This window comes from Euleptes europaea, chromosome 2 (assembly GCF_029931775.1).
Source record: "Euleptes europaea isolate rEulEur1 chromosome 2, rEulEur1.hap1, whole genome shotgun sequence".
NCBI classification, from domain to species: domain Eukaryota; kingdom Metazoa; phylum Chordata; class Lepidosauria; order Squamata; family Sphaerodactylidae; genus Euleptes; species Euleptes europaea.
Window position 1 is genome coordinate 114,099,129 of NC_079313.1, and position 13,803 is coordinate 114,112,931.

The 13,803-nt window shown below is 45.6% G+C and overlaps 1 protein-coding gene across 1 annotated transcript; it reads right to left on the bottom strand.

Moving 5' to 3' along the window:
* Positions 1–2,814: 2,814 nt before the first annotated feature.
* Positions 2,815–10,823, bottom strand: SYS1 (SYS1 golgi trafficking protein). Its single transcript, XM_056845214.1, has 3 exons — positions 10,634–10,823; positions 7,022–7,089; positions 2,815–3,097 (listed from the first exon to the last, which is right to left on the bottom strand). The coding sequence occupies exons 1-3, from the start codon at positions 10,793–10,795 to the stop codon at positions 2,857–2,859; spliced, it is 471 nt and encodes a 156-aa protein (XP_056701192.1). The 5' UTR covers positions 10,796–10,823; the 3' UTR covers positions 2,815–2,856.
* Between the last annotated feature and the right edge of the window lie 2,980 nt (positions 10,824–13,803).

Genomic DNA, 13,803 nt, shown 5'->3' on the forward strand with positions numbered 1-13,803 from the left:
TAAAAAAAAAAATTGCTTTAGTCCCATACTGGGAAGGACTTGCTTATCAGTAAATATTGGGAGTATTGTTATATCAGAAAGTCATTTAGGAAATAATCAGAATACCTCTGATGGTTAATAAAAAAGGCATGAATGCCTTTCCTCACATGGAATGAAAACTGGGAGGGAAGTGAGGGTCAGGCGTCGGCCTTTAAATTTTAAAGGGGCATTCTTTTCTGTGGGGGTAGACCTGGCTTCCCTAGTTTGAAGCCAAGTCTCCCCTAGAAAATAGCGCCCTTTAAAAAAATGTAAAGGCCCAAGGCTTGACTCTCACTCTCTTGGCTGCCCTGTAGTTAACCCTGAACCAAGCCTCATGGGAGTCGAGGAACCTGCCTGCCAAGTGGAGGGGCTGTGGCTCAGTGGTAGAGCATCTGCTTGGCATGCAGAAGGTCCCAGCTTCAATCCCCGACATCTCCACTTAAAGGGACCAGGCAAGTAGGTGATGGGAAAGACCTTAGTCTGAGACCCTGGAGAGCCGCTGCCGGTCTGAGTAGGCAATACTGACTTTGATGACCCAAGGCTCTGATTCAATATAAGGCAGCTTCATGTGTTCACCATTTCCCTAATGTCAGGGTAGGCTCTGCCCCCTCCGATAGTGGTGGCAGGGCCATTAAGGGGCAGGAAGGCCTGGAAGGCCTTTGGCCACTTCACGGTGCAGCGTGGCTCTGCAGCTGACAGCGTGGCTGACAACTGGCTGCTGGTACCCAGTCAGCCCAGGGTTGGTTCCAGCCCCTCTTCAATGGTAGACCAGACCTCCGGATTCTTGACAGACTTGCATTGAGGATAAAACAGTATGGGGAGGGGGTGGGGGCAGGTAAGCCATCCTTTGTTTCTTGAAGGGTGGAGTTAACCCCCCCTTTGCTATCTCAGGCAAGGCGTTACTTTCCTCAAAAACATCAACCTCAAAAGTGCCACATTTCCTAGTTTGCACCTTTGATTCCTGGTGGCATAAAGCAGCATCAACCATCCATAAGGTATTTGGCAATTACTCCCTCCTCCTTTCCAGCTCGCTGGGAGAGCATGTGCTTTGCCTGCATAAGGATCAAGGCCCTAAGCCTGGCATCTCTGCAGTTAAAAGTCACCTGCCTAGGGCCATAGAGCACCACTGCCAGTTCTAGCTGACAATACTGAGCTAAATGAAGCCTCAAGGGGGATCTTCAAGAGGGACGGGCTTTCATGACATGCTGGGTAATAAACTGCTGCAAACAGATTTCTTAAAAGACAGTTTACAATAGGACTTAAAGAGTTTTTTTTAAAACATTAAAGATAACCAAGAGGGAAATAGTGCCACCTGCTGGAAAAAATGGCAATATCATATGTGCCTAATCAAACCCTGAAAGGGGGATTTTGATTCAGGTGTGTTCCCCTGACCATAACCACAGGGCAAGAAAACAGCTGCCTTCTTCCCAATGCAAGGCAGAGCAAACATTTAATCTAGGACAAGAACTGTGCGTGAAGGATTGCCAGCTACAGAGTATGTACAGAAACCCCTTAGAACGTTTCAAGACGATTTATCAAATTCCTGTTTGCAAAATTATCCCTTCAGTAATTACAAAGTGAATAATTAATTTACCAGTATAACTTATACAAACTAATAGCATTCACAAATATTTATATACAAAGGAAATCTCAGTGACATAACTCAAATGAAGCAACGTTCATAGTTAAAAAGTCAGACAGATCCACTGACATCGGGGCCTGATTCTGACTAACCCTCCATTGGCTGCATGGAACCTGGGCTGTCATGTAGCCACTTAAGCCTCCGTCCATAGGATGTTGTACACAAAGCAAGATTCTCCCAATGGTGGTAATATAAAGACGCCAGTTTACAGTCCCTGCAACGCAGAACAACAAGGGTCCTTGGTTATAAAGAAGACAATCTGACCATCGGAGAAAAGGTCTGTATCTCTATGGCAATGCATGTGTCGTGATGCATGTTGCACAGGCTCGTGAAGTAGGTCTAGCTTAGAATTCAGCTCTTGTGACAGCTACCCCTCCACCCTCAGCCTTGCAGCTGGCTGTCTCATGCTGTTCACTGCTTGGAGCTGGTAGGCTGGGGACAAAATGCAGCTTTTCGAAGGGCGAGCCTATCTGGCCGCTCCCTTTTCTCCCTCCTGATGCATAAAGCAAATCCATGACCATGTCCAACCAGCAAGCTACAATACTCTGGTGGAAAAATAAGTTTCTATTATTACTACTTTTTTAAATTCTGCAACTCAAATAAACACAATCTTTCCTTATGTTCTTCTTTCCCTACGTTTGAGCTGCAAAAGAAATTAAGCGGTCCGGGATTGCGGATTGCTGGTTTTGAAGTACAGCGGCATATCCTCCGCCTTGGTTTTATCCCCTCAATTTTAAAATCGAAAAGGGCCAGCTGAAGTCAAACAGATGTCAGGTGTTCCGAAGAAGCAAAGAGCAAATCCAAACGCTCACAGTACACTGCTTGATATCTGAGGAAATCCCTGGAAGGCTAACACCACTATTGCAGAGAAAGGAAAGCTCCGATCACCACAACCCGGTCCACGTTGCCCAAAAGAATCCAGCTTCCATTTTTTACTTTTACATGTTGTTTTCCAGAACTGTGCCATGAGCCAAATGGGCATGTCCTCTTGTAAGGGTGATAAGGTGGGTCACATCAAAATGAAACATCTGCTTTGTCCATCTTGTTCGGGGTGTGTGGGGGATCACAAACTTCATTCTTGCAGCCACTGCTATCTTTAAAAAGTTAGTGTCGCCCCACTTAATTTCTTTAGCCGTAACCCCATGTCCCACATATTAGCACCAAGATGTAGAAGCCAACTGGATGAGACAGGACTCCTATACATTGGATTTGGGGGCAGAACTTAAGGGGATTTCCTTCAGTTCAGTTCTCATACAGAGGTATTCTCCAATCACAGCCATGAGTGCTGTGCACACAGTATGTATGAGCCACCAGGTCAAAGCAGTGGGAAAGCGGCTGTTGTAAATCCAGCAGCTCAGCAGGTGGAAAAAGTGAATGGTGACCGTGAAATCCAAGCACTGCTTTCCACGCCGGACAAAATACAGTAAGCCCACTGCACTGTGAAGGGAAGAAAAGAGTTATTCTATTTGCATCGCAGTACTCGGACAAGGAGGAACTCAAGAAAGGAGTTACCTGAAATGATTGGGTTGGACCCACCCAGCTTCATGCAATTCCTCTTCTTACTGCTGTTGCTATCTCACATGCCTTTTGTCACATGCACCTCTCCTAATTCCCAGCATAGCCTTTTTGGTTAGCCAAAAAGGACCTTTCCTCCCTTTTCATCGGCTGGTTAGAGACAACCCATTGTATGTATCATCTACTAACAGACAAATCTTACACTGTCCCCCCATTAAGCTTTTAACATAGCCAGAAGTTAATATATCACCACCACTTTAGAGCTTCAGCTTCTCATTTAAACTACAGCTATTTTAGGCAAATCAGGGAAATTAATCTCTGGATATTTTCATTTGGCCAACTTTACTTCTCCTGGCTGAGCTTTAGGTAAGAACCTCTCCTTACATATCACCCTGCACACGTTTCCCAAAGGAAAAGTACAAATACTTGTGCCCATAGACCTTATGCTAATAAACGAGATTCATTTATTCAGATATTTATATTCTGCTTTTCTCCCTGACAGGGAACCAAAGTGGCTTGCAACATCACTGTCCTCTCTTCCATATTATCTTTACGACAACCCTGTGAAGTCGGTTAGAGGCTGGCCCCAGCTCAACCCATGAGAAGATTCCATGGTAGAGTGGAGATTCAAACTGAGTCTCCCAGATGGCAGCCCAACATTAACCACCAAACCCCACTGGCTCTCTAGGGGGGTTAATTAGCCAGCTATTTCAAATTATAAGCCTCTATCATGTACTTCCCTTGGTCATCTTTTGGGACACAGACTTCTTCCGCCCTCTTCCCACCTTGTCCGGCTACAGGATCTGAGCAGTTCAGTTGGTGGCAACCAGAAGCTTAGGGTACTTTAGTAAATCCACAGAAGCTTCCTCACAAAATCCCTTAGTTCATGACAACATAGAGATCAGTGGTTCCCAAAATGGGTGATACCACCCCGGGGGGGGGGGTGATGGGATTACTTAGGGGGATGCTAAGAGGCAAGGGGGAGACTGTGTTTACAATGGACTTATTTACAATGGACCAGGCACTCCAAGTTTCTTCCTCTGCATAGTGCTGAAATCTGGTGGAAACGATCAGAATTCTTAGTAAATACACCACCAGAGCTCTAGTCAAACCAGTATACCACGTTTTGAGAAGCTATCGTCACAATGTGTATCATTTTCTCAGCCTCACCTACCTCACAGGGAAGGAGATTGTAAGCTGGTTTGATTCTCCTTAAAAAGCAGAGAAAATCGGTATATAAAAACCAACTCTTCCTGTGTAAAAAAGGAGGCTGAGAGGCTGTGTTTGGTACCCATTTGCTGGTCAGTCCTTAACATAATAGTATTGAGCATGGCATTTATTTTCCTGTGTTCTCAGTTATTGAACCTATTGATTATGAAGTGCGCTTTTTAGCTACATTTTTGTCACATTCCGCCCAATATTAATATTTCTCGGTTATATAAGTGTAACCCTGCAGGGAGGGGCTGTGGCTCAGTGGTAGAGCATCTGCTAGGCATGCAGAAGGTCCCAGGTTCAATCCCTGGCATCTCCAGTTAAAGGGACTAGGCAAATAGGTGATGTGAAAATCCTCTGCCTGAGACCCTGGAGAGCCGCTGCCAGTCTGCCTTTGACGGATCAAGGGTCTGATTCGGTAGAAGGCAGCTTCATGTGGGTTTGGGCCGCTGTTGGAGTTTGAGGCAGCGGAAGGTATTTTGTCCCTGACAGGGAGCTGTGGGAGAATTCTGAGGGAAAAGAGGGGGTTCCGAGGAGAAAAAAAAAGGAGACAGAAGTCATCTGGGACTGAGGGCGGAGAACAGAGGGACCTGAGAAGGAGCCTCAAGACAGCTGCAGCCTCCAGAGATCTGCAACAACACAAAAAGCCTGAGGAGCAGCCCCATCCCCACAGACAGCCATGAAATGACTGCAAATGTGGAAGATACACTGTGCAGCAAACTAGGGAACAACACAATTTGCATTACAGCTGGTTGAGTCAAGTTTGCTGGGTAATTAATCTTTGCTTCTCATGTGCGCTTCATAAAAGATGAAAGTTTGGATCGAGAATTATTATTCGGAAGGCAACCAAGAACAGAAAGGGGAGCCAATATTTCATGTCGTTGAGCCATTTTTCAAAAACCAGTTCTCCTTGCTAACATACTTGCTTGTGCAACTGATGGCGCACCAACAATGACTGATCACTACCTTGGTTGTGTTGCTTACTCGACAAAAGCAGTGCCAAATGTCTTTACCATTCAAGGTGTCGTTCATCGCCAACATCTGGTTGTAAAAAACCTTTGTGATTGCCTGCACAAACCTTTATACACTATCATTAGTGCAGTGAATAAAATCAAAGCCCATGCTTTCAATGATCAACTATTCTGGAGCTCTGTGCTGAGAATGATGAAGATTTTGAATGTTTGCTGCTTCATATTCAAGTTTGTTGGCTATCAAAAGACAACTGTGTGAGATGTTTTATGACCTTTTTGATACGTGGAGTTTTATGAAGACATGAATGATTTGTTCAGTGATAAACTCAAAGAGATCAGGATGACACTGCTTATTGAACTTTGCAAACAGTTCTGCTCAATGAAATAAGACTTATTAAGGCCAAATCTCTACGTTTAAGAGGTAACTCTATTCAAACACAATATAGGCCACTGTGAGCTGTACCAATTTCCAAGCCTGTCTGAGCTTGAAGAGAAAGGTGGAATACAAGATGATGATCTGCAAGTTTTTTGACCTTTGGGATACGCTGCATACTATCTGAGGATCTTCCTTCGATGGAAATTCCAGATTGGGTGTTAAATCTATTTGCAGATACTATGGGAGTTGAGAGTAGTGGAGGAAGAACAAACTGAGCTACAAAATAACATTGACCTGAAGTCAAAGTTTAAGAAATCATACTAAGAATTTTGGTTACAGAAGAAAATTTCTGATCGCTATGCAGCACTATGGACAGTGGTTAAGAAGTTCCTTGCTGAATTTCCAACATCATATTTGGTGGAACGTGATTTTAGTGTCAACATCCAGCTTCTGTCTAACCAAAAAAAATTGACTCCTGATTAGAAGAAGAAGAGTTGGATTTTATATGCCGACTTTCTCTACCACTTAAGGGAGAATCAAACCGGCTTACAATCACCTTCCCTTCTCCTCCCAACAGACACCCTGTGAGGTAGATGGGTTGAGAAAGCTGTGACTAGCCCAAGGTCACCCAGCTGGCTTCATGTGTAGGAGTGGGGAAACAAATTCAGTTCACTAGATTAGCGTCCACCACTCATGTGGTGGAGTGGGGAATCAAACCCAGTTCTCCAGATCAGACTCCATCGCTCCAAACCATACATGTGGTGATTTAAGGCTCCTGCTAAGTGACTTTAAACCAGACACTGGGAAACTGGTACCACTTCATCAAGCCTATCTGTCGCATTAAAAATTTACCGAACAGTGAAACTGTTACTAAATGTGGTATCTAAGATTCTTGCAAAATGACTATCAGACATTGAAAAGCTGGTATCACTGGATCAAGTTCATCCATTTTGTAGAATAAATGAAAGTAAAAAGTTTTAATTGAATTTTGAATAAATGTGCAATTAATCATTCTCTTTTGAATTTTATTATTACCTTCCTTAGTAGGTCATGCAAACCGCAATTCTGAATAATGTTTTTTATAGGGTAGGGTGGGGGCACTGGACATCAGTTTATGGAACCAAAGGGGTGGCGGCCCGAAAAAGGTTGCGAACCACTGATATAGATGATATGTCTGTGTCTTCAGTAAAAGCTGGCTGATCACCAGTCTGTTACTTTATCCCTGTAATAATGCGTTCTTAGAAAAACAGGAGACACCGCTTAGAAATGCTGGAGATGAATACTAACCAGGTTAGCGCGTTTAGAACAAATGCCATCATAGAAACTCTCCCAGGAGGTGTGGAGAATCCCAAGATCTATACAGGATTACAAAGACAAGAAGTCATGCAGATAAACCAGAAATCAGTTCAACATCTATAAAGTACAACCCTTCCCCTTCCAGGCATCCTGTTCATAAAACCAAACACATTTCTTGAGTTTAGGGCAGGAAAAAAAATCCAAGCAAATCCTTCTTCTAAGAATGTAACGTTAAATAAACGTTACGAAGAAACCAAATTGAATAAATCATATAGAGCAGTGGTGGCAAACCTACGGCACGCATGCCAAAGGGGGCACTCAGAACCCTCTCTGTGGGCACGCGCGCCGTCGCCCCAGCACAGAGTTCACCTGAGTTCGTTACTAGAAAGCCAGAGGGACACGGGGCCGGGCTGCTCCCCTCCCCCTCTCCATGCGTTCCTGACGGCATTTCTCACCTCACCCGCCCCTCTGCCCAGCAGCCCAATCGGAGCGCTTCCTCCCTCCCCGTCACATGTGGCAGGGCGGCTCACATGCTGGGCGGCTCACATGCGGCGTGAGGGTGCAGCACGGACGGCAGCCTGTTGAGTCTGTGGCGAAGGTGATTCCCGTGGTGGGGTTGGAGAGGAGCTAGGTTGGAGGGGAGCATAGCTCACAGCGTGGCATAGCTGGAGGGGAGCAGAGCGCTCGGGCCACAGCGCGGGCTTTGCGGCGCCTCCCACCTTTCAGTGAAATCTCCTACTAAAAGAGGAACACCCACTTACCCAGCATGTAATTAACCTGTGGAACTCCTTGCCACAGGATGTGGTGATGGCATCTAGCCTAGATGCCTTTAAGAGGGGATTGGACAAATGTCTGGAGGCAAAGTCCATCACGGGACTTTTTAGTTTTCTAAACTAAAACCTCAGTATTCAGGTTAAATTGCCGTGTTGGCACTTTGTGATAAATAAGTGGGTTTTGGGTTGCAGTTTGGACACTCGGTCTCTAAAAGATTCACCATCACTGATATAGAGCATAGAAGTAGACACTTAATGGCACTGCAAACATTTTGGAAGTTGCAGCACGGTTGAATTTGGTGCAGTTATCCAAGGAGGACCTGAAATCTAGCTTTCAACAAGCAAGCCTTTTTCTCTTTCTGTTTTAAGGCTGGATCCTCTCTATTTGAAAATGTATGATATTACACACAACCGTCATAGAGAACAATCCTTGATTTTCTGCAATGAATTTCTAAAATGCTCTGAAGTACGACTTGAGACTCTCCATAGAAGAAGAGTTGGTTTTTAATATGCCGACTTCCTCTACCACTTAAGGAAGAATCAAACCGGCTTAAAATCACCTTCCCTTCTCCACAACAGACACCCTGTGAGGTAGATGGGGCAGAGAGTGTGACTAGCCCAAGGTCACCCAGCTGGCTTCATGTGTAGGAGTGGGGAAACAAATCCAGTTCACCAGATTAGCCTACGCTGCTCATGTGGAGGAGTGGGGAATCAAACCCGGTTCTCCAGATCAGAGTCCACTGCTCCAAACTACCGCTCTTAACCACTACACACCACTACACACTTTAAGTGATGGGCAGATCAACTGATTCCATATGAAACCCTTTGGGCTGGTGATACTGAATTAATGAACTGAAGATATGGCTTGCTGGCTCCTTGGCCAGTATCTATGAGCTGTTTTGTAAATATACACTAATGCAGCAAAGGCCTACAGCCGTCCCAGAAATCCAGCCTATCACTGGCAGGTCACTCCCCCACGCAACATACTGAAGTTCGCACGCCGGAAGTAGCCAGAGTCCTAAAGCTGGTCAGCTCCAACTCCTGAAGCAGAGGCATGGGCTAGACATGCCTCTCTTTAGAAATCACTGCGGACCCTGGGGCAAGAAAACATAACTGAATGTGTCCTCCCACAACCCTACATTTGCTCTGAGCGGTAAAATAACTGCCCCCACTTTTGTTTCTGTTAAAAAAAAGTGCCCATAGCCACAAATGAAAATACATGCAAAGATAAATGAAGGATGCTACTGTTTGAGAAGTGTAGAGCTGACCGTGTACCTTTAAAAGGCTGTGCAAGGCATGAGAGTAGTGCTCATGAGTGACAGCTGTATGGAACTTCCCTCATCCCACAATTCTCACTCACCCCCGACCCCAGGATCCACGCCTCAGGCAAGCCTCTGCTTGACCAATCCCCTTTCCTTTCCAGGACTCTGTCTCCAATCCACAGCCACTCCTTCACTTCCATCTTCAACCCTCCAATAAACAATATAGCGGGAATGAGCCAGCATGGTGTAGTGGTTAAGAGCAGTGGTTTGGAGTGGTGGAGTCTGATCTGGAGAACCAGGTTTGATTTCCCACTCTTCCACATGAGCAGCGGAGGCTAATCTGATGAACTGGATTTGTTTCCCACTCCTACACAAGAAGCCAGCTGGGTGACCTTGGGCAAGTCACACTCTCTCAGCTCCACCTACCTCACAGGGTGTCTGTTGTGGGGAGGGGAAGGGAAGGTGATTGTAAGCCGGTTGTGAGGGTTCCCAACCTCCCTGTACAAACTCCATAAAATCACTTGCTCAGACGGTCATGCAGAAACAAGGAACTTTATTGGAAGCTTCAGGTTAGTATAGGCCTTACAATGGCAAAGTTGCAAGTGCTAGCAATTTCACAAAGACAGAATTATAACCCCTACAGGGAAGCAGATGTCAAAAGCATGTTATGGGAATCTACGAGATAATTGTGCATGGTACAGGAACATCAAAGACCTCAGGAAGCTCGTTATTACTATCTACACACCAAGGCCATAGCTGGTGGGAGGGAGTCGGAGAGAGCAAGGGAGGAGGATCGTGGGAAGAGACATTCCAACCTGGGGCCTGCTGGACGCAGCGCCTGAACCAAGGAAAGGCAAAAGGCCTGGACTGCTTTTATGAGTCCAGGGGGGGGGAGCACATAAAGCAAAAGCTTACAGACCCTTACACCGGTTTGAGTCTCCTTAAGTGGTAGAGAAAATTGGCATATAAAAACCAACTCTTCTTCACTTACAGCCTGCCTTTCTCACTGAGACTACAAGATTACAAAATATAAAAATCCATACAAACTGCAAAGCCCTCCAATAAATAATATAGTGGGAACGAGTATTACAAAACTGGAAAACAATGCAAACAAAAAACGGTCTAAGACATTAACATACAATATTGCACAAAACGGGTTACAAAAAGTAGACGGCAGAGCAGTCAAAAGGAAGGAGATACGTACAATAATCATTGTAATAGACGATAATCCTATTCCTTTGTACAAGCGCACTCTGAGCTGTTCCATTGTACTACAATTCCAGTCCATTTACAAAAATGCCTTCTTGAACATTTCTGTTCTGCAGCTTCTGCAAAGTGACAGAAACGTGGGGGCCTCTTTTGTATTGGGAAGGGAGAGCACAGAATCTGGATCATGCCCATAACCTTAAGGCAAACATCTAAGAAATCCTGGGGCCCAAAGGTGGCAACAATCCTGCTGGGCGGCAATGTTGATCTTCAAAACTTTGTGATTTTCTCCCCCCTCCATCCCGTCCCATATTTAATGATCAGAACTTTCACTCGTCCCTGCCCCCAAACTAAGTGCCTACCTCGTAACTGAAGATCTGGTCCAGGGACAGGCTGCTCCGTAGCAGGCTGTCCATCAGAGCCAACCAAAGGCCCAGAGAGCTGTAGTAAACCGCCTGCATGAGCACGATTTGGGAGACGATGAGAGCAGGATCCCAGACGTAGCTGCGGAACTGGGGAGCCATTCCTTACGCAGGAGCCAGCTGGCTGATTACACACAAGCCAATAATATCCTAACGCCCCTAGTGCGCATGTCAGGGCCCAAAGACCACACGGAGCAAGGCCGTCAGCACCTGAAAGGGAACACAGGCCAATGAATCACAAGAACACATGAAGCTGCCTTATTCCTTATAATGAATCAGACCCTTGGTCCATCGAAGTCAGTATTGTCTGCTCAGACCGGCAGCGGCTCTCCAGGGTCTCAGGTAGGGGTCTTTCACATCACCTACTTTCCTAGTCCATTTAACTGGAGATGACAGGGATTGAACCTGGGACCTTCTGCATACCAAGCAGATGCTCTACCACTGAGCCACAGCCGCTCCTCATTACAGAGAAAGGGATCATCAACCAACTCACCCTCCATTGAGAGAAGATATTATTATTATTTTATTAGATTTACACTCCACCCGTTCCCAGCCAGAGCCAGGCTCAGGGCAGTTTACAGCTCTTCAATACAACATAAATCTTAATACAGGATAAATGTGATAAAATCTACATTTTTATTCATCATTAAAATCCTAAAAAAACACAACCCTGACTAAAACAGATGGTGCCCTAAGTTTCCCCCAGAATATGGATTAGAAACCAATATCAAATAATATTACCATAAGGGGGGATCAACAGACCCTAATATGCAGTGATACTGGTGGGAATAAAATAGTAATATGGGGACCAAAGGGAGGAAGAAGAGTTGGTTTTTATACGCCGACTTTCTCTACCACTTAAGGGAGACTCAAACCGGCTTACAATCACCTTCCCTTCCCCTCCCCACAACAGACACCCTGTGAGGTAGGTGGGGCTGAGAGAATGTGACTTGCTCAAGGTCACCCAGCTGGATTCGTGTGTAGGAGTGGGGAAACACATCCAGTTCACCAGATTAGCCTCCGCCACTCATATGGAGGAGTGGGGGAATCAAACCCAGTTCTCCAGGTCAGACTCCACCGCTCCAAACCACCACTCTGAACCACTACACCACGCTGGGACTTACTGGGAAATTTCCCAATGGGCTGGTGCCCTGGGGGCTGCTGCAACAATGATAATGGGCATTAACTCACAAATTGCTCTCTGCCACAGGTTTATGAGAAAATGCAGTGGGTGAGCCAAGGCCTATTTGCTGGTGCTGCTGAGCGACCCCTGTAGCACTGGCTTGTAAAAACTTCCCACCATGCTCCTGGCCCATACTCAAGAGTGGCGCTGGCATTTACATCCTTTGGCATTCCTTAGGCGCGGCAAGACCTCAGGCATGACCTCAGGCCCCATGAGAAAGCCAGTACAAATGGCAACAGGATGGGATAAGTGACATCAGCACAAAACTGACCCAACATTACACTGATGACACGGGCAGTGGTGCTTCACAGAAGGGAGGCAAGAAACAGAAGCTGAGCCTAGCTAGATGGGCATTGCAGGATTCTTAAGAAACAGGTCTTTTTAAAGAAGAAGAGCTGGTTTTTATATGGCGACTTTTTCCACCACTTAAGGAAGAATCAAACCGGCTTACAATGGCCTTCCCTTCCCCTCCCCACAACAGACACCCTGTGGGGTAGGTAGGCTGAGACAGCTCTAAGAGAGCTGTGACTAGCCCAAGGTCACCCAGCTGGCTTCATGTGAGGAGTGGGAAAACCAACCCGCTTCACAGATTAGCATCCACCACTCATGTGGAGGAGTGGGGTATCAAACCTGGTTTTCCAGATTAGAGTCTACCGCTCCAAACCACTACACCATGCTGTCTCTCCAGACAGTATAAACAGAATCAGGATGGGAGAAGTGACATCAGCACAAAACTGACCCAACATTGTATGGATGACACTGTGAAGTGGTGCTTCACAGAAGGGAGGCAAGAAACAGAAGCTGATCCTGGGTAGATGAGCATTGCAGGATTTAGAAAAAAACACAGGTCTTTTTAAAGCCCAAACGACTGTGCGCTGGTCCAAATATATCTCACTCACACAATGCAGCCAATAAAATTAATACAACTGATATCACAATAGGGTCCTGCTCCATAGGCATAGAACATAAGAACTGGCATTCTGGAGTTAGACCAAAGATCCATCTACCTCACCATGCTATGACCAAGAGTGGCCAATTAGGTGCCTCTGAAAGCTCACAAACAGGGAATGGGTGAGGCAGCTGTCACATCCTGTTTGTCCCCAGCATATGGTAATCAGAGGTAGACTGCTTCTGAACACGGAGGTTCTTCCGTTTTGCTTTTTCAGGGTTAAGAGTTGTTGATAAGATACTTCTATCAAGCAATATTATTACAGCCATCTAAACTATTAGTAGAAGGACTGAATCTCTACCACCACTACTTATTTATATACCAGTTTCAGTTTTACTAGGTAACACAAACCTTATTGTGCACATACTTTCGTACACCTAGAGAGGTAGGTTTTACAGGTCAGTAGTGGTGACTCACTTAATGACCACACATGTCCTTGCATGAGGGCTTTAAAGAACATAAGGAGAGCCATGCTGGATCAGACCAAGGCCCATCAAGTCCAGCAGTCTGTTCACACAGTGGCCAACCACGAACCTCTAGGAAGCCCACAGACAAGACGACTGCAGCAGCACCATCCTGCCTGTGTTCCAATGCACCCAAAATAATAGGCATGCTCCTCTGATACTAGAGAGAATAGGTATGCATCTATATATTCAAACCTTTATTGGCATAGATCTTTTAAATACATCAGTCAGTCATTAGAGAGAATAGGTATGCATCATGACTAGTATTCATGTCTCCTCTAAGCCCATTCTCTATCCATGGGAAACCCCAAAGCAAGCAGATGTGCTACCCCCCACCCCCACCCATTAACGCTGCTCGTGTGCATACCAGATTTTTCTTATCTCAATTCCAAAAGGTGTCCTTTTGTTTTGAAACGGGGGTCATGGAAACTTTACCAAGTCAAAAGGATGATGCAGTAGATAACACTGCAGTGCTGGAACTCTGGCAGCAAAGGTCGAATTCTGACTCAGGATG